The sequence below is a fragment of the Remersonia thermophila genome, chromosome 2 (genome assembly GCF_042764415.1).
Source record: "Remersonia thermophila strain ATCC 22073 chromosome 2, whole genome shotgun sequence".
Lineage (NCBI taxonomy): Eukaryota > Fungi > Ascomycota > Sordariomycetes > Sordariales > Chaetomiaceae > Remersonia > Remersonia thermophila.
In genome coordinates, this window is record NC_092218.1 from 3,669,634 (window position 1) to 3,689,334 (window position 19,701).

A 19,701-nucleotide genomic window follows, 5' to 3' on the forward strand; every position below is an offset into this window, starting at 1 on the left:
GGGAAAGATATTGCGGATCTGGAAGCAACAATGACAACTTCAAGTAACTCATCTCACCCCTTTTCCTCCGCACAGGGTTTCAGCTTACACCCATCCAACAGCTCCACGCCCCCCGCCGCAGGCGACGCGGGCGACGCACGAGAAACAGAAACGGGAACTTCTTCTTCCTCCTCCTCCTCGTCGCCATCTTCATCCTCATCCTCATCATTGGGAAAGGGCTCGGAGCCGGGCGAAGACTTGTCATCATCAGACAAGGGCTCGGATGGACAGGCCGAGAAGTCGGGAGCGGCCATGATAAAGGTCACGGTCGGCCTTCAACGCATCATTGTCGTTGGGCTGGGGCTTTGGCAGTACCTCTGATACTTGGGAGTGCTTAAACCACTAATACAGCTTTACTGGCCACAACAAAGCGGCACACATCTCCTTTTCGCAACCGAGTGTTTTGTGGTTTTTGCGCGCTGAGAATCTCTCTGCACCCTGTTAATGACGTCTGGGGTCTTGGCGTCGCCAGGGGTAAAGGATCCACTTGACTGCCGGGGCGGGCCAGGGGTCGGGTACCTAGTAGTATGTAGTAGACTAAGTGGGTCCAACAGTGGAGCGTGCCATTCCTCTGGGTCCGTTTGTCCAACGGCTGACGACAGTCAGTAACAAACAACGAAGCAGAACAAAGAAGCCTTTGGGCCAGACAGAATGGACGCGCCTTGCTCTGGAAATGGCATGAATCACCTGGCATATCTATATTTCTTGACTCAGAACTAGCAACTATCTAAAGTATGTAGAATAGCTGGCTTAATCCTTTTCTTACAACATTACGCAGTGAGAGCCCGATTCGTGAGGTGGTACGGGCGCATGTCAGAACGGCACCTTTTCCCGTAGGGCCAAGTCTGGATGACGCTGGCGGCTAATGCCCACAAACACTCTGTGGAACTCCAGCTATGCTCGCGGCTTAGGATCCAGAACTCGCTGTCTGGAAGATGAAGTGAGCGTCAACCGGCCATTGTGAAGTCGGCCGCACTCTACTTGTACTCCAAGATAATCCGTCATGACCCCGCCGGAACTTATCCCCTGACGCCTGCTTCCCAGGTTGAAGCCAGAAGACCGCCGTCCTGAGGAACACCACCGCCAAATCACTCCTTCTGGCATTGGGCGTAGCCTAAGGTCAACGACTTCGGGTCCTCCCGTCAACTCCCTCGTTAAGCGCCAGGCGTCGCAGCTCCTCGGCCGCTACGGCTTTGTCATCGCGGGCGGCGGTACCAGCAGCCTGACGGTGGTAGGCAAGCTGACGGAAAAGTTCCCCGACAGTTCGTGTCCGCTTCTAGCAACACCAATGTAGTCAGCTTCTGACAACGAACGTCTGCTCTCCAACCTTCAGAAACCGCGTTGGTGGATGAGTACGGCGACGTGGAAAATGCCCCGGGCCTCTTTGACCCACCCCAGCTTGTCTGGGGTATCGGCCAAGGCCCGTAGTCCCCGAGTTGATTCGTGGTGTCGACGCCGAGCCCTGCGCTCAACAAAAGCACCGTCACCCTCACGATCGGCAAGGTGGTAAGCGGTGGCAGCGTCATCCATGGCATGTTCTTCTACCGCGGCTTGCGCTTTGACTACGACTACGTGCGATGCGCTTCAGGGTCCTCGTCGGAACAGAAACCAGAACCGCATCGACTGGCGCTGGAATGGCATCTACCTCTACTTTAAGAAGAGCACAACCTTCACGCCGCCGAGCGTGGAGACGGTTTGTGAGTACGGCTACACGTGGGACGCGGCGGTCTGGGGTAGCACCACGCCCATCTACGCCTCGCACCCACCGTTGTTGTGGGGTGATCACCTCCCAATCCGTGAGGCGTTCAAGGAGATGGGGGATCCTGTGACCCACGAGTGACCCGGAGAGGATAAGGAGGGTCTCTGCTGGATCCCCACCTCGACACATCCCGTGACGTTTCTTTGCGTGTACGCCGGGACGGGCTACTACGCTGATGTCGTTGACAAGAGGAAGAACTATCATCTGCTGGTCAAGCATCAGACCGTGCGGGTGGCGTACCCGGGAAAGGACGCGAGGTCTGGGCCGCCGATTGTCGAGGTACGGCCCGTTGATGGCGGGCCCGCGTTCAACATCTCTGTGAAGAACGAGGTGGTGATATCCGCCGGGGCGATTGGGATGCTTGCTATCCTGCAGGGGAGCGGTATAGGACCAGCAGGCTTTTCGAGGCGCAGCAGAATCCCGCTCGTGTTGGACCTCCCTGGCGTCGGCTCTAATTTCCGCGACTACTCAGGACTGCGGGTGCAACGGACGTGTAAGTCTGGCAACGGCGACCTGATTTCATCGGCAGAGACAAAACTACTAAGTTATCCGGCAGCTCCTTATCTCTCGGGCCAGATAGCAAACCGTTGCCGTTCTACATTCTGGCGACGGAGATGCAAACCAACGCCGCATTCGGCCGCCAAGGCTGCAGCAGGGTTCAATATTAAGACGCCGACCGAGCGCCCCTGCACGCTTGCCCTGTCCAACACCGCCCTCTGGATCTCGCTGCCCAACGTGACAGATGACTACGAAGCCATAACCTCCGCCATCCGGAAGGTCGCCGACGAGGCGCCGGGGCGCGCCGCCCTGCACCTCCCGGACGACTACCGGTCGGCGTCGAACCCGATCGACATTGCGCTGCACATTGCGCATCTGCGGTACCTGCGGCGGGTGGCGTCCATGTGGCACCTGGCGAGGGGGTGTAGACGGACGCGGAGCTCGAGGTATATGTACGCCAAAACACCACGCAGACCTTCGCGCACCCGACCCGATCCGAGTGGTGACCAGGTCACTTTTTATTACCGACAGGTTGCAGATATTATCATCAGGGAATGGTCGAGGGAAAAGAAGGATGACTGACAGGCTAGACCGTGGACTGTCTCTAAGATGCCATTACGAAAAGCAAACTTGTAGTTTGTACACATCTTCTCATCCACATTGCCCGAGTTGATGACTGTGTAGTTACGATCAGTTGCCGTGCCAGACTCCAAAATTCAATACCGACTTAACCACAAAAAGCTCACCAAAGATCCGGTCATCTTACAACCCACCCTCACGCGGGTTGCTGCTCCTCCCTCGCCATAGTTCGAGGTGGGCAATACGCTTCAGGTTGGCGACCTTCACTGGCTACGAAAACCCCGATGTAGGCAGATCACAGGGTTTTTCATGACAGGGAAATGGATCCATTCATTCCGCATGGTCCGGCATTCGGCGTAGCAGTCCTGTCACTTGCTTGCACGATGGCCAGTCCATGACGGTGTTAAGTGCCCTAAGCTCCAGAACAACCGATTTCAGCAGGATTCGAACTCGGGCAGTACCGGTTCATTGTTCACCTGCACTGCATTACCAAGCAGCCACGGACTCCTCGCTGAGCCACTCATATGCTGCCGTTGCTAGCTGCTCTGCGAGGAGTGATTGCACCACCCTCAGGGTTGACTTATAAGTTCAATACCGGTACTACTGCGTACATCGGTGCTAGACCCCAGCCTGCACGCACCGGACCCAGACGATTGTGAACAGCCCCACACAGTGTGAACATCGAATCGTCTTGGCCGGGCTTGATTTCATGGTTTAGGGATGTGGTGTTTCTGCCTCGCTCACCCTTCGAATCGACCATCCAGCTTCGACGTCGGCGCGCGTTGTACGGAACCCAGAGCACAAATGCTACGAAGGAGTCACAAAAAGTCTCGTGCTGGCTGCCTTGAATGCAAGCGGCGCCACGTGAAGGTCTGTCCTGTTTCTCAGATTCTTGCCAAGCGGAGCCCGAGAAGTTCTTGAGATCTTCCTCGCTTTCGACTTTGTGAACCCTTGAAGCCTCCTGGCTCTCTTGGTTCACCTCTCTGAGATCCCGCCGAGGCTGCTCAAGAGGATTAAAACTGACTTATGCCAGTGTGACGAGCAACGGCCCAAATGCATCATCTGCACGCTTTCCGAGAGAGAGTGCAGCTACCCTCCGCAGGCCCCCGTTCCTTCGAATGCCGGAGGCACCCCATCCGCATCCCCGGCCGCTAGCGCTTCATTAGGGCTCTCCAGCGCGCTCGATGCTGCCATTGCGGCTGGCGCGGCCGGGACGGTCGGCATGGCGAGTCCTGTTGCCGGCGTCCCCCTCCCGGACCTTGCAGGCGGAAATCCGGGACCACCGCAGGACCCCTCCGCGGACCAAAGCATCCCCGAGGTCAATCTAGGGCACATGGAGTTGCTCATCCGGTTCAATTTCGAAGAGCACGCCCCGGAGTTGAACGTTGAGATGCACGAGTTTTCGTCCAAGCTGCTCTTCAAGTGTGCTCTCGAGGCCCCCTATCTGATGCACCAGATCCTCGCCGTGTCGTCCCGGCGCCTGGCTCTCCTGCATCCGGACCGAGCCGGCAAGCTTCTCGACGAGGCCATCCGCCTGCAGACCAAAGCCGTCTCAATCTACAACGAGACGGCAGCCAAGGCCCAAATCGACCAGACGAACTGCTCGGCTCTCCTGCTGTTCTGCTCCTTGCTGGGCCGCCACCTGCTCGCTGATCTCCTTGCCCGCCGAGACGGCGACTTCGAGGAGTTCTTGAGTCGGTTTCTCGAGTTCGTCTCCATCTCTCGCGGCTTGATGGCCATGTCCGTGGCCGCCTGGGATCTGTTGCTCCAGTCCGACATCAGGCACCTGGTCCTCTGGGCCCTCGAGATCTCGCGATCAGCGCCTCGGGGGCACCACTGCGATGGGCTCCAACGCTTGGTAGCCGAGTCGACCGAGCTGGCTCCGTCGGCCAAGGAGGCCTGCATGGCTGCGATTGCCTATCTGCAGGTGGGCTTTGACAGTCTGCTCGGGGGTGACACTCGGAACCAAAGATACTTGATGGTTTTTATGTGGTGAGCAGCGTCGCCGTTGCCACGGACAACCACGGAAGCGCATGCACTGCTGACGCAACGGATAGGCTCCCTGCTGTGCCCCAGGCCTTCGCTGACCTGCTCTCCCAACGACGTCCCGAGGCCCTTGCCATCGTGGGCCACTGGGCCCTCATGCTTCACTACACCAGGTCCTTATGGCAGGTGGGCGGTTCAGGGATACATCTCCTGACGCAGATCTCCGAACACCTCGGACACGACTGGCGACACTGGCTGGAATGGCCGCTTTCCGTGCTAGCTGCTGCTTCGACCTAGCCGACCAGGCTATCATGTTTCGGATTCACTCCTCCGACGCGCGTCGATGGGTCACGATCAGGAGGATGTTTCGCGTAAGACAAGAAGTCCCAAAAGAGAGCCTGTTGAGCCAAACGTCTGTGGCCAATCCATCTTAACACATCCCGCACAAGCTACCACGCAGACAAAATACCGAAAATGAAGCGCAGAAGTATCCATCATCCAAGAGAACGCTGCGAGCAATCTAAACAGCGGACCAAGCCTCAAGCCTGACGCCGTCCATCCATCATTCGTCGCTTCTGATCGAGTCTTCTCTCCCGCTGTTTACTTTCCAACAGCGTTCCAGGCTGACTCATGCTCGAGCTCATGAATGTACCTATCGAGACCCACACGACCGCTGAGAACATCGGCAAACGGATCCAACGCGATGGTCGACTTGGTCTTGCTGCTCGAGCTGTCCTTCTTGTAAGCGAGCTGCTTGCCCTTGGACTTGGACGGCTTCTTGCTTGACGTGTCTGAAGGTCAAGGTCAGTCTATCTCGGGTTTCATGATGGGGCTTTGATGAGATACTGACGCTGATACGAAGATGAGTGTGACGACATCTCGACTCTCAGATGGACGTGGAGTTGGGATGGACCGAACTGGCTGAACTTCAGCTTTCGTTGAGGGTTGACCAACGCTGGAAGAGCAGATGAGGACTCAGGGGAACAAGCGAGACGACCGACGACGTCGCCTCCGTTTATATACACAAAGAGCCAGCAAACGCCTTGCTTCACCGAGGACCAAGGCCTTGCCGACAGCGTCGTGCCAAAGGGACCTCCCGAGGCCCAACGAGATCCGACCTACAAACCCGCCCCGACACGAAATACCATCTGCAGGAGCGGCTCCCATGTTCTCGTGGGGTGCGTCGAAGGGTCACATCTGGTATGTCTCGGATGCGCCGAATGGTCATCCACGTCAGTGATCTGATGCGCAGGACGCATAAAGCATGCGGTGTTGAGTCGAGCTCAAGAGCAACATCATCAGCGGCGCCATAACGAAAGCCATCGCCTCCGCTGCGTCAAAGTGGCCTCTTGTGCAACACACCCGGGCCTTCTGTCCAGGGCTTGAAACAAGGTTACCATCCCTCATCGGGTTCGTATATATTCTACGTTCGCCCTGAGGTGCTTGCTGCAGATTGCGTCCCTGGATGAGCGATATACTCTCCAGCGAAGGCCACAACGCCACGGATGATGCGAGATGCTCACCGCCACCCTCGGCCCATATGCCGAGCGAACGCCATGGAAGTCCCAAACCTCCTTCAACACACGCGTTGCTAGGTGGCGTCGTCGCACAGCGCAATATCAAGAGCCGCCCGGGTTGCCGGGGGGCCTGTCCCGTGCATCGGTGACGGATACCGCAATGGCCTTGCTTGTCTGCAAAGCCGGGTCGCCACGCACGCCAAACAAGGCCACGAGGGCGTCTACCAAGACGCGGATGCTTGCAGAGGTTACTCCAGAGCCCTTCGGCCCCACCTCAGGAGTCAGGAGGGAGACACGTCTGTGAAGCCGCCTCATCGCGGATGAGATTGCCGGACTCAGCGCACGCCGAATTGCTTTCGTCCCTAAACGGCCAGAGCCAGGCGGGTCTTTTTTTTTCTCTCTTCACAGCGACCTGGCACACCTCGGCCTTCTCACGCAACACGGAAGATCTCATCTAGAGTTCTTAGACCGCGCTCTATCTTGTGCAGTTCCTGCGTCTCCTTCCCGTTGTGGTCTCAACGGTTAGGGCGGTTGCCAACGAGGAAGCGATGAGCATACGCGTGTCTTCCTCGTCGCTGGGTATGAGTCCTGATGCACCGAAGCCTTCTCGAGAGCCACCTCTCCTGCAACTCTCCGACACTCGTCAGCCTGACAAAGCGCATGGTCCGAGTCCTCAGCCGGTGGCCTCGATGCCATCCAGCGGGGCCCAGCAACGTCGGGGGGGACAACAATGCGGTAGGGCCGAGGTTTGTGGCGTAACCTGCCGGTTCGGAGCTCCCTCGGACGCGATCAACAGCAGTCACCACCTCGCCGGAAACGCCCCGAGCGCGTTACACGAGCTGCGGCGTTGATACTGTCACGGCGCTCTGGTTCCACAAACGGCCGAGCGGAGGATTCCCGCCCACTCACAAGGACCCTTTTGTTACAGTTTCACGACCTGGGGGTCGCGAGCGATCTTACGAGCGCATTTGAATCAAGCCCGTACAGGGGCGAAAGGGCGAGGATGCGCGATGTTCTGCCTGCCAGACGCTCCCAGCATCGAAGCACCAGGGATGGCAGTGGTACGGAAAAGGAAAACAAGGAGGAAGAGGAGCAGAAGGAGGGGTCGACGCTCATGGAGATGTGGTACCTCTCTCATGCACCTATCGGCCGAGAAAATACCCCAGGGAATCTCGTCAATGTCACGAGAACAGTTCCCCGAGAGCTGCTTGATGCGGCTCTCAGCAAGTGTTGTTTTGTCTCCTCACCTTGGCGTTGAAGGCAGCCCAAACTAGGAAGAAGCCAAACGGAGTGAAAGCTTTTGGACACTCCGGGTTTCTTGCATGCGCATCCGGGAAGATTGTCGGATAGGTTCTACGCTCAAGACATGCGGTGCAAGTCCAGTAGGGGTCCCGTGAGTTGCAGAGTTTTCTCACTCGCATGTTTCCTCTCTCTGCCTCTCTGCCTCTCTGCTTCTCTGCTTCTCTGCTCCTTCCCTTGAATGTTCTTCTAGGGTGGAAGCGCCTTTGCGTGTCGTTAGCATAGCCTCTGCTCGGCCCCCCGCGTGGGTGTCTCTGATGTCTTGGCTCCCGCACCCGTGGCCTTGGAACCGGTAGAGATGTCATTCCCTGGCCTGGCATCACCGCAATACCCAACATACATCACTGCGGCACAATCCAAACTCGCACGCTCTCGTCACAAGCTCAACACATGACTTTTGGGGTGCCTCCCCAATCCGAGGATCTGACCCCCACGGGGGGTTCAGCCCATCCCACCCAGCTGCGTCATCACGCAAGGCCAAACTGCTAGCTCGCACCTTGGAGACCAGCGCCATGCAAGGTTTCTGCTGTGCCTCTGCAACGTCTCGTGAGGGCGGGATGATTAAGGGGGGAGGGCCACCGTATACTAGCTGGTATGCATAGATGAAGAGATCCAAGCTGGCAACCACGACATGTTTCCACTGCAGACATAGGAGCATGAAAAGGCCGTGGAACAGTGTTGACATGCACGGGAAGCCTTCCATGATCCCTGAAAACTTCGCTCCCCGGACTCCCACACCTGCAATTTTCTCTGAGGCTCAGATGCTCCGTAGAATAGCAAGAAACCATAGATGGGAATTCTTACGGACGACCCGCTGGATAGGGGCTTCGTTGAGTTCTCTTCGTAATTACCACCAACTGTGCCCATGAACACCTCTAGGTTGGTTTTCGGGCATATTCATGGGCAGATTTCTTTCATGAGGAGATGGTATCGGAGACAATGTGGTACTGGTGCTGCTGCCGGGGCGTGGGCGGAGGAGGTTCTGGCACGTTCTTTTCAGGTCCAGTAAGGGAAACGAGGAGAGATCAGTTGCTTCATATTACTTCGTCATTGCCTTTGCTTAACCGCGTACCTAGGCAAGTCGATCCTCAAGGCACCGGAGAAGGAAGAAGGGGGGGGGGGGGGGTCAATATGCCTCATAGCCAAGATCCCATGTCATAAGCCACCCTTCGGGCAACTGCTTCTCGCATGGTGTGTACCACAGTAGTATGCTGGACAGGGGCTGGCAGAGCTCGGCACCCCGGGCCTGTGCTTCTGAGCTGTTTTTAGCGACACCAAAGAGACAAGATGACTACTGTGTACTTACTGCGGTACGCAGTATGTGAACACCTAAGGCACCCTTGCCAGCCGAACCTTGATCCGCGACCACAAGGAGATGAGCAGCAGTGTGATCCTCAGACAGATCTACGTGGTCGGTTCATCCTTGACCATGTGAGAGTCGGGATGTGGCCTTTTTTTCTCTGCTATTGAAACGAAAGCACGAAATAACAACCCAAGACAAAAAGAAAGAAAGAGAAACACCTTCAAGGATGAGGATGGTCGAAAGAGGTGGATGGGCAACCGTTTCATGCTATGCAACAAGAAGGATAGGTATCTCGTCCATGCACCTTCTGCATACCTACCCAAAGCCGGGTGGTGGCTGAGACAAGCCGGGTTGTCGAAGACACACATGCTTTTGTATGCACACACGCACATGTTCCAAGTTTACCCACACCTTTTCAATCATAGCCCCTCGTAAAGAAAATTCCCAAGTGGCGGTGCTTCTAGGGTTGTGCTCGTTATGCAACCCATGACCTGCCGTCGTGATCGATCTCCCGCTAGTTAGCGTAGGCTCTGGGCGTTTTTTTGTCCGTTCTCTGGATATGTCAAAGGCCGCGGGGATAAGCGAAACGGTCAACCGTTTGGATGCTACGTATAGTCGTTATCCCACGTGCTGGTACCTGCCTAAATGACGCGGCGAGAGACAAATATTGCAACCCTGGCTCGCATCGTATTCCCCCGCACGCACACATTGCACCTTCGTTGACGAAGGGGCAGGGCCCTTGGGGTTGCATTGGATGCCGGCGTTCCTCAGCACAGCACAGCACAGCACAGCACAGCACAGCACACTCATCACGGTGGGATTCTTGGGTCTCCTCCCGCCCTCTCCCTCCATCTCTTTGTAAGCCATACAACCCCACAAATCCCTCCGCCCGTCTTACAGCGAGAGAGAAAACGGGAGGGGGTCGGCGTTGGATGGGTCTGTCGCTCTCCCGTACCTGCCAGGGGAATGCTGGTGGTGATCGGCTTGTCATCTTAGTCAGTGTTCGCTGCCAAGGGGGGAGAGGATGGATCCTATGGTGTATTGCGAGGTTCCAGGCCTCATTTGCCGGGCGAGTTTGCCCGCGAGAGTGGTTGGATTTCGAGGTTCCCTTCCCCCACGACCGGCAAGCCCGGCTCTAGCCCTGCTGTCGTCTTGGGGTCCACGCCATGTGCAAAAAAAAAAAGGAAGAGGTTGGCCGGCCAGCTTCGACACGAGGCCCCGGCGGGGTTCTCGTTAATTGCTGCTGAAGTTTTCATTTCACGATGATCGCCCAACCCAATAGTCAGTTAGCCGCGGTTTCCCAACAAGCCACCACCGAGTTCGCAGCCGTCGGAGGAGGAGGACAACGACGGGGACTTCGGGGCCTGAAGGAGGGATGGAAGGGGGCGCCTCGCGACAGGTGACGCGGGCGGCTGAACGGCGGCGGGCCGTTGGCTCAAACATTGCGTGTTGACTCGCGCTTCCTTGTCGCTGCGTGGCTGATTGATGTCTGGGACCTGGCCACCATCAGAAGGGGCGGTTTACCGTCGCATTGGACCACCCAAGTTTTCTGTGGGCCCCGCTGGCCAATGATAGCGGAGCACTCGGACTTGGCACCCGCGCGGCCCACCGACAGATTCCCAGACGGGGATGGGGTGCCGCTCCGCCAATCGCCCACACGCACGGCACCCGATCTCACACGCAGACGCTCCCTCGCTCTTCTCTTTTGGGATCCTATTTGGATGCGTCTGCACATGGTCGGACTGGGGTTTACGCTGTCCAAGACAAACAGTTCGGTCCTGTTCCAACCTTCCCACCTTTTGCCGCCACTTCTTCCGCTCGTTCCCTCGCTCGCCGATTTGGAATCTCTCTCTCTCTCTCTCTCTCTCTCTCTCTCTCTCGCTGTGTCAACTTCCACGCTCGTTAAGCCTTTTTCCCACCAAGACTTGGCCTGTGACGGCCGACGATTCAGCGACTCGACGTTAGCTGAAATACCAAACGCGCCAGGCTGGTTGCGGAGACGCTTGCTTGGCCAAGGCCTCTCGTTTTGCGTCAGGTTACGAATGCCCAGAACCAGCCATTTCGTCAGTGGAGAGAGATTGACTTGAGATCTGCGGCATTCGATCGCTCGTTCTCGATCGAAAAACGACACCCGCCACCTTGCACGCACGCAACTTCGTTCCATCATACTCCTTCGACTCAGAGACAGACGACAGCGCGAAAACCGAGCAGCGACATTGTGAACGACGCCGTAACTTTCCGCAGGACGCACTTTGCTGGAGGACGGACCGGGCTTGGACAAACCGCCGAGATTATTGCGAGCGAGACGCCAACCGAACGTTCCGAATACGGAAGGACTGGCAAAAGGACCGGAAAACACCCGGCTTTGTCTCGACACCACCGGACCTCGTCGGCGCTTAGGATTCACCTTCTTTGTTTGGACCTCGCCCCGATCAATCCATCACGATCCTGATTTGCTGGGCACTTACCGCTCGGTATCGCTGGATCTGCCGCGCACGACCAGGACGGATTGCCCCAGATTCTGACCATCACCACCACGGCACCGCTGATCGACAAGCTTTGACGTCGTTGGTCCTGCAGCACGTGTGTCCTGCATCCGCATCTTGCATTTCCCGGCTCGCAGCTGTAGCCAGGCTGTGTAGCCTCAAAGTCTTTCCGCAATGGGTATGTGTACCATACCCGCGACGCATAGCCTTGCATTCATTCCTTATGATGCTCCCCTCCTTGCATACGATGAGCCACGCCGCAGGCTAACCTATGGGCTGTCTCGCAGAAACAACTCTCTTTCCCGTTGCAGCACTGCCCACGTGCGTGACATCATGCGGCGTCCTGTTTGATGTCAACGGCGCTTGCGTCCCACCCGCGAAGCCCACGGCCAACGCGATAACGTACGGAACATGTTTCTGCGATGATCCCCGCGTGACCCCCTTTGCCACGGGCACCACCGGGGTTTGCGACGAAGCCTGCGCGGCGAACCCGAACGATTTGACAGCCATCCGAAACTGGTATACGAGCTACTGCGACCAAGTTAAAGCCGCGGCGACATCAACAACAAGACAGCCGTCAGGTGGCGGAGGTACCTGGTGAGAACTCCTCTCTTGACACCCAAACTCCCCGTCTCTTATGCCGCTAACCCTTCCACCCCATAGGCTCGACAACCACTACCAGTGGGTCATCTTCCTGGTCATCATGGTGGTCGCCATCGTGGGCATCTGGGTCGGCGCCTGCGTCTGGCGCCGCCGCTACCTCCGCAAGAAGGATCGCGAGTATGCCCTTGGAACCAACCTCGCCCGCGCCACCGAGTCGGGCCGCATTGTTCCCCACGATAGCACCGCGTCCGTTCACCTCCCGAGATCCGGCCTGTTCAACCCAGCGCCTATCAGCTCCGCTGGCGTCTATGGAGAGAAGGAAGCCAAGCCGGCAAAGAAGTGGCGTATCAGGAGTCGGGAATGAAAGAGGCACTGCTGCTGCTGCTGCTGCTGCTGCTGCTGGATGGAGTACATGCACCGATAAAGCACAAACGCTCGACACATCATTTTGTTCCTCCTGCGACGGGGTGCGTATGACGAACGCATCGTATATACTTTGTGCTCCTCCTGCTCTGGCCACCGATCTGGCTAAGCAAGGAAACCTTCACCCTTCTTTCCCTTTCGTTTCCGGCTGCATGTCCAGCTAGGACCCGGGATACACCTCATTTTGGTATCGGGTGAGCTATTCTTCGAAACATCCTTTACTCATCATAAAAGGCGGCGGACGGATACAGGTAACGAGACATGGACCTTTTTTTCTTTTTTCTTTTTGACTTTAGACATGGGAGTGGGCGGCGCGGCGGAACTTGGCGTATCTTGGTGGTTCATGATTGGGATCTTCAGAACGGATATATTATGTCTACTTACCTTTCCTCCTTTGCACCTACTTTCTTCGTACATTTATTGCAGTTCGTTCTGCATAGGGGCATAAGGCCGAGTGTGGGAGGCCATTTGGAATCTCGAGTCCGTTCAAGATGAGGTGTATGCCTTGATGGATCCATGTGATGTGATGTGTCGAGCCTTGTCTGCACCCCAATTTTCATCAAGCCTAGAAGCTTGCATGAAGATGCAATCTCGAGCGGTTTCCCTGGTCTGGGTTTCGACACTCCCTCCCCGCCATGGTGACGATTTTTGCGTCAGCCGCCAGCATCCGCAGCATGTGAGGGGCGTGCGCGATATTGTGGCTTCTGGGCCCCGTACGCAATTGCCTAGTTAGGAGCCAGGTTGTGCTTACTACACCAATCATAACCCCTTGTGGTGTAGTTGGCTATCACGTTCGGCTGTAATGGAAATTATTGATACCGAAAGGTCACCGGCTCGATTCCGGTCGAGGGGACATAATTTTTTCGACCTTTTTTCTTTTTTTTTTTTTCCTTTTTTGTTCAAAATCTTGATCTCGGTCCAAGTTTCTCGGGCGCCATATGCCTAATTTCCATGAGGCAGACATAACATTATCCTTTGAAGCGGTTTGACATGTCTCATGAGGATGAGAGGATGACGAGTTGGTCGTGGCTGGCTGCAAAGGGCTTGGTGTTATGCACGTCATCCGATCGACGTTCAGGGGGGGGGGGGGGGGCGAGACCCAAACAAATCACAACACCCAAGACAGACAGCGAACGTGGCGCATCACCGATGGCACAAATGATACGTTTGGAAAGACAAAATAATACCCAACGCCTTTGTAGAATGCCATGCTATGCAACAATCCAAAGTCCCCTTCCATCCTCCGTTCTCCGTTTCCCTCCTATCTCAACGGCAAACCCTTCCCAAACTTTGCCTGCTCCTCGGCCGCGTCCATGTAGAGATCGATCAGACACCCGGAAGACCACGCCTGAGAGGGGCACTGTAGTTTGGAATTTCTCTCGTCAGCAAAGCCGTTCTCTTATCACGAACCCGCCCGTCACGACAGCGTCACCTCCCAACAGTGAAATGGTGAGAGAGGGGAAGAAGAAGAAAAAGGACTCACCGAATCATGACAAATCTCGCCGCCCTTCTGCGTCAACTCCGTCAGCCCCGCCCACGGGCTGGTCACGATCATCTCCTTGCACCCCCGCAGCCGGCGTGTCACCTGCTGGAACGCCTCGGTACGGCTCTCGGCCGCGACCACCGGGTCCTGGTCCTCGCGGATGCGACGCATCAGGTCGAACTTGAGGAGCGCCCGGAGGAAGAAGCCCGTTGGCCACAGCCACTCCGGGCCCTGGTGGTAGTTCCTGCCCTTGCTCGTCGCGAAGTCGTCCGAGTCCTCGCTGTTGCGGTAGTACGGCCGGTAGTTGAGATCGGCCGGGTCAAGGGTGGCCATGCCTGTGGGGCCCCGCAAGACCGCATCCGCGATGCAGAGCGCGTGCATGGCGTGGTCCGGGTCGAACAGCGCCGGGGCGACGGTCATGGCGATGGGGAAGTTGCACCGCAGCTGGTAGTCTTCGTACTCCTTGCCCGAGCGGTAGAGGTCCTTGTAGATGCCGCGGCGGTTGATGACGGCCGGGTTGATGTCGTAGTCTTTGTCGGAGGCGGGGTCGAGGGGGACGAAGAAGCAGCGCTCGAAGTTGGTCTTGATGAGATCCGCCCAGGCGCGGAGGGTGATTTCTTCACCGTCCGCCTTGCGCACGGAAGCGTGCTCGTACCGTCCGGACTCGTGCAGGCGCGCGACCCAGTCGAGGGCGCTGTAGAGCAGGCCGATGATTTCGACGGCGGCGCCGTCGCGCGGGGTTCCGGGGACGCCTTTCGAGCCGGCACGCTCACTCTCGCCCATCTTGTCCATCCAGGTGCCGCAGTTGTGCTGGCTTCCGCCAAAGACGAAGCCGTTGGCCCAGTCGACGCGGATTTCCTGGTTGAAGCCCTTGTCGCTCATCTGGCTGTCGAGCCCCGGCCCGGCGTTGGCCTCGCGGAACTTCATGCCCTCGGCGTGCCGCTGGAAGATCTCCTGGATGATCTCCCGGATGGAGCTCTCCTTGCTGTACGCGCGCGGATCGTCGACGGGGAACCAGGTATCGTCGTACGGCAGGAAGCGCCGCTTGACCTTCTCGTCCAGGAGGCTCAGGCCGTCGGGCGCCAGGCGGGTATAGTCCTGGACGCACTGCAGGAAGAACCACACCGAGTCGCGGGCGTTATAGCGCGGATTGCCCCCGCTGCCCAGCAGGTTGGGGATCATGCCGTGCTTCAGCACGCTCGCAAAAGCGCGGATGTGTTCCTTTGCTTCTTCAAACCGGCCGGTGCCCAGGTAGAGGCCCCGCAGGGCGATGAAGACGTCACGCCCCCAGCAGCGGGCCCAGTCGACCGAGAAGTGCGGCAGGCCCGCGGCGAGGGACGGCACCAAGCGGTTCGGGTACAGCGAGGCCGACTTAACAAGCCCCGTTTGCTGCACGCTAACCAGGGCCAAGCTCTTGAGGAACCACTGGCCCTCGCGGATGTTGGAGCTCATCAGCGAGAGGGCGCGCTCGGTGGCGGCCGTGTAGGCGGTGCGAAGGACGAGGCCAAAGTACCGCGGCAGCAGGAAGCTGGGGATGATGCGGATGGCATCGAACCGGTCGCGCAGCCAGGCGGCGGGCTTGGCCAGGCGAGCGTACTCGGGTTTCTGCGAGGCGCGGTCGAGCCTGCCGACGATGTAGTCGAGCGCCCACTGGCCGTCGCGGAGGTTCTGGCACAGCGGATGCGCGAGGTTGTTGTCGCGGATGATGTCCTTGAGGATGCTCCACCAGCCTTGCAGGCCGGCGTAGACGAGCTTGCCGTGACCGGGGATGTCGTAGACGCCGTCGCGGCCGTCGCTGGCGTCTCGCTCCTCGGGCTCGGCCTTGTACAGCAGGAAGTTGAGGTCGACAAGGTCGAGCTCCTCCACGGCGGCCTTGGCGCCCGACGTGACGAAGGTGTCGAGGCCGACCGAGTGCTCGGCGGCGGGGATCCACGTCTCGAACAAGGCGATGCTGCCTGGCGGGAAGGCCTCTCGGACGGAGATGGTGGTGTCGTTGCCCTTGACCTCGATGCGGACGCCGGGAAGGGCAATGAGGCGACTGGGCAGGCCGCGAAGGTACTTCTTGTCGCCGAGCACCTCCTCGACGGCCTCGTCGCTGGCGTCGACCTCGAGCCTCCAGCTGCCGAGGTGCTTGACCTTGGTTCCCGTGAGCCGGACAGGGCTGAAGGCGCCGTTGCCGTTGCCGTATCCGGGGAACGCCGTGTGGGCGATCAAAAAGTAGCCCTTGCGCGAGACCGGGTGGACTCGGTGGATGGTGACGTACTGGTCCTCGTGGTGAATATGCGTCTCTTCGTAGCCGTCCTTGCCCATGAGGGTATGGATCTGGTTGAGCAGCTTCTTGACGCCGGCGATGCCTCCCCGGCCCTCGCCGACGCGCACCGGGTGGTTGGACGCCTCCGACGTGTAGAGGCGGGTCTCGTTGACAAGGTCGATCAGCCGGGGGTAGATCTCGTCGTAGCCCATGACGCTGCCGGTGGCGCTGGCGCACATGCTGACAAGGGCCGCGTTGGGGAGGGTGTCACGGGCGTCCCGCTTCTGCGCCGGGACTTCGTTGTCGTGCGTGCAGTCCATAAACAGGGCCTGGATTGGCACCGGTTTGATGCGGCGGATGATCTCGCGGGTGGCAGCGATGTTGCCATTGGCGTGGCCGTTGATGTGGCCGTTGGTGTCGCCATTGATGTGGCCGTTGGTGTGCCCGTTGACGTGCCCGTTGGTCACGGGTCGGCTGCGCACCTCGGCGCTGGATATCTCGTCCACCTCGAAGCTCCCGATGGGGCGGCCGCCGTGGCGATGGACGAGCCGGCTCATCTCGCCCGTGCTCCAGGCCTGCATGGCCTCGCGGATCAGGGCGCTGAGGCCGAGGCGCTTCACGAAGACGTAGTCCATCTCCTCGGAGCCCGTGAACAGCTCGGCAACGACGTAGAGGTTCGGCCGCACGCGGCGGGCCTCGTCGAGCATGTGCTCGGCGACGTGGATCGGCGTGGAGTGGCAGTTGTCGATGCGGAAGCCGGCAAAGTACTTTGCGAGCATGCGGGTGTACTTTGTCATGTACTCCCAGAGCCACGGGCTGTCCTCGGGGCCATCTCCGTAGCGCAGCTTGACGCAGTCGCCCCACACAATGACCTCGCGGCGGAGGTAGACGCGGGACGACGGGCCAGCGTTGTCCACGAGGGCGTTTCCGCCCCATACCCAGCCGTTATTGACCAGCACCAAGTCTTCCTTCTTGTGCTTGGCGGTGGTCTCGTTCCGCGGTAACCGCGTAAAGTACGTCTCGATGAGGGGGTTCTCGCGGTTGATAGGGCCCAGCTTGGGCCCGTGGTCGTCGAGGCGGGTGTACTTGATGCGGTTGAAGAGCTGCTGAAGGATGACGTCCACCTCGGCGTCGTACTCCTTGTAGAATTGCACGTTGACAATGTCCAGAATCTCCACCATCTTCGTGCGGGCCGCGGCCTGGTCAGCGGTCGGGCCGTTGTCGCCCTCGTACCGCCCGAACAGGGCCGACAGGAGCCCGGCGGCGATGCTGGGCTTGGCTCTCCTCCGGAAGCGCTCCCCCAGACGGTCCATGCCTTGGAGGCCATGCTTCGTCAGCCATTCTGCCTGCTCCTCGGGCGACAAGGAGCGCAGCGCATCGGGCCCCTCGGGCGGCAAGGACCCTGCAGGATACTCGACGGTGCCGCCAGCCCAGGACTCCGCGGCGGCCTCGGCGTCGCCCTCTACGTCGATGACGTAGTACTCCCAAAGCCGGATCGTATTGATGGCTTCCTTCTTGATGGCGTCCATGATCTTTTCGAGATCCTCGGTCGACTCGAGCTCGGTGGGGAGGCCCAGCTCCTCGAGGCGGAAGCCGAGCTCCAGCAGCTTCGTGTCGAGGAGATAGGCCGACTCGAGCCAAGGCGCCGTGGTCAGGTTGTAGCCGGCCTCGGGGTGCTCCTGGAGCCATTTGCTGTTGTGGGCCGTGTGGTTAAGGACGATGTCGGTCAGGCTGAGCAGTGAGTGCTTCTTTTCGAGGCTCTGGACCATGGCCTGGACGTCCTCCTCGCCGGCAGGGAAGCAGGCGGGGTCCCAGGCCAGTTGGTCGTACAAGCTGTACGGGGAGTTGGAGGCGCCGCGGACCTGGAGCGGGGTGAAGTGCACCATGTTGTAGCCGCGGTCGCTGATGCCCTTCAGGTGGCGCTCCCAGTCATGGGGATACTTGCCCATGAACTTGCTGATGATGGAGAAGACGGACAGGGCGGGGAGCGGGAGTAGCTTGCCGTCCAGGGTCAGACGCGGGGCCACGTCGATGTAGTACCATGGCGTTTGCTTGGTTTTCTGAGCGGACTTGGCAGATGATGGAGCCAGCTGGCTTTCGAGATCTGGCAGCTCAGCGTAGGTGGTGTAGAAGGCATACGCGCCGGCCTCGTAGACGGGGATGGAGATCTCGATGGTGCGATTGAAGTCGGGGACGAGCCTGCAAGGGTGCGTCTGCATGTTAGTTTCCACGAACGAATCCAAGGACGACGACGATGACGATGACGACGACGACGACGACGATGATGATGATGACGCCGGGGATGGGTGTGCAAAGTCTCTTACTTGAACTCTCGAAACTTGTCGCGCCGGAACCCGACGCCCTTCTCTGGAATGTTGACCCATAGGCTGCCATGGCGGCAGATGCTCGAGGTGCCTTCGATGGCGAAGCGGATGGTGATGGGATCATGTGTAGAGGGGGCCAGATAGATGTACTGGCCAGCCACCTGGGGCGACCCGTCGTCGTTCAGGGGCAGCAGGTAGACGTCGTTGGAGACGACTGTTTTTGGCGCCATCTTGAAGGTTGCTGATGAAACGTCGACGGGTTGGGATGGTTTGGTGAAAGGGAGAGGGGGATCGTAAAGACCGACTCTCTTCTAGAGAGGCTTTCCTCGCGGGCACCTCTCTGCAGGCGTAGACCCGCAAATCGACGACGATGATGACGTCCAATTGGCGCCGATAGGGACACTTATCGCCAAGGTATCAGAGTCGTCCACGACCCCTGGTGATCTCGGTGCGTTGGGTCTCAATGGTGCTTGCGGTCGCTCAGGCACCAAACAAGACACAAGCACAGGCACAGAGATCTGAGGATTCTAGACATGGGGAATTCAACGCGAGGGTGTGGCAATACACGTTGCCGATAGTGGAGAAAAGCCCAAGAGAGCTGAGCTGCAAGGTTGGCGGCACTTTCGTACGCTACGGTGCTGCTGATCTTGGGGAGCAAGGTTTGGGCGTTGCAGTTCCCAAGTTCTGGTTCCAAGCCAAGGTAGCTCAGGGGTCGAGAAAGGATTCTTTTTTTGGATATTCCGGATCAAGACGAGAGAGAGACCTAGAGAAGAAGAAGAAGCAAAGTAAAAAAGCAGCAGCAGCAATAGCAGCAGAAAAAGATGTCCCGTCCTCGTTCAACGAGGGAGGTCACGCCCGGCATCGTCGGACACCTTAAAGATGGAAGGTACCAGTGGTCCTCTTAGGCAGCGAGGGGGAAGTGATCTGAGCTGAGCTTCAAACAGTTGCAACCAACAACCCACGACCCACGAACCGAGAAACGGAGCGACCTGAGTATCGGGTGTTCACACAGAATGTTTGTGCCATCTGGGCAACGGTCAAGACCCACCCACCCACACCCACACACACACACGGACACACACACACACACAACGTGTCCCCCGTCGCCCGACCCCCTACGCTGCCGGCAGGTTTTCCTGATGCCACGAGTC

At 58.4% G+C, this 19,701-nt stretch overlaps 6 protein-coding genes and 1 non-coding gene across 7 annotated transcripts; 4 read left to right on the forward strand and 3 right to left on the reverse strand.

Annotated features, from left to right (window-relative positions):
• Positions 1 to 974: 974 nt before the first annotated feature.
• On the forward strand, positions 975 to 2,878 carry VTJ83DRAFT_2468 (uncharacterized protein; the record flags this gene model as incomplete). The annotated part of the gene is made up of 7 exons (XM_071008741.1): positions 975 to 979; positions 1,084 to 1,301; positions 1,373 to 1,463; positions 1,645 to 1,740; positions 2,215 to 2,291; positions 2,451 to 2,720; positions 2,835 to 2,878. 7 exons carry the CDS (start codon positions 975 to 977, stop codon positions 2,876 to 2,878), a joined length of 801 nt encoding a protein of 266 aa, XP_070869008.1.
• Positions 2,879 to 3,679: 801 nt separating this feature from the next.
• VTJ83DRAFT_2469 (uncharacterized protein) lies at positions 3,680 to 5,158 on the forward strand (the record flags this gene model as incomplete). The annotated part of the gene is made up of 3 exons (XM_071008742.1): positions 3,680 to 3,745; positions 3,909 to 4,867; positions 4,933 to 5,158. 3 exons carry the CDS (start codon positions 3,680 to 3,682, stop codon positions 5,156 to 5,158), a joined length of 1,251 nt encoding a protein of 416 aa, XP_070869009.1.
• A 3,104-nt stretch (positions 5,159 to 8,262) lies between these two features.
• On the reverse strand, positions 8,263 to 8,544 carry VTJ83DRAFT_2470 (uncharacterized protein; the record flags this gene model as incomplete). Its single annotated transcript, XM_071008744.1, has 2 exons — positions 8,263 to 8,415; positions 8,482 to 8,544. 2 exons carry the CDS (start codon positions 8,542 to 8,544, stop codon positions 8,263 to 8,265), a joined length of 216 nt encoding a protein of 71 aa, XP_070869010.1.
• A 537-nt stretch (positions 8,545 to 9,081) lies between these two features.
• Positions 9,082 to 9,348, reverse strand: VTJ83DRAFT_2471 (uncharacterized protein; the record flags this gene model as incomplete). The annotated part of the gene is made up of 1 exon (XM_071008745.1): positions 9,082 to 9,348. One exon carries the CDS (start codon positions 9,346 to 9,348, stop codon positions 9,082 to 9,084), a length of 267 nt encoding a protein of 88 aa, XP_070869011.1.
• Positions 9,349 to 11,640: 2,292 nt separating this feature from the next.
• VTJ83DRAFT_2472 (uncharacterized protein) lies at positions 11,641 to 12,433 on the forward strand (the record flags this gene model as incomplete). The annotated part of the gene is made up of 3 exons (XM_071008746.1): positions 11,641 to 11,644; positions 11,754 to 12,063; positions 12,130 to 12,433. 3 exons carry the CDS (start codon positions 11,641 to 11,643, stop codon positions 12,431 to 12,433), a joined length of 618 nt encoding a protein of 205 aa, XP_070869012.1.
• Positions 12,434 to 13,257: 824 nt separating this feature from the next.
• VTJ83DRAFT_t34 lies at positions 13,258 to 13,345 on the forward strand. Its single transcript has one exon. It is a non-coding gene; the product is annotated as a tRNA-Tyr (tRNA).
• Positions 13,346 to 13,753: 408 nt separating this feature from the next.
• Positions 13,754 to 18,780, reverse strand: VTJ83DRAFT_2473 (uncharacterized protein; the record flags this gene model as incomplete). The annotated part of the gene is made up of 3 exons (XM_071008747.1): positions 13,754 to 13,852; positions 13,976 to 18,425; positions 18,551 to 18,780. 3 exons carry the CDS (start codon positions 18,778 to 18,780, stop codon positions 13,754 to 13,756), a joined length of 4,779 nt encoding a protein of 1,592 aa, XP_070869013.1.
• Between the last annotated feature and the right edge of the window lie 921 nt (positions 18,781 to 19,701).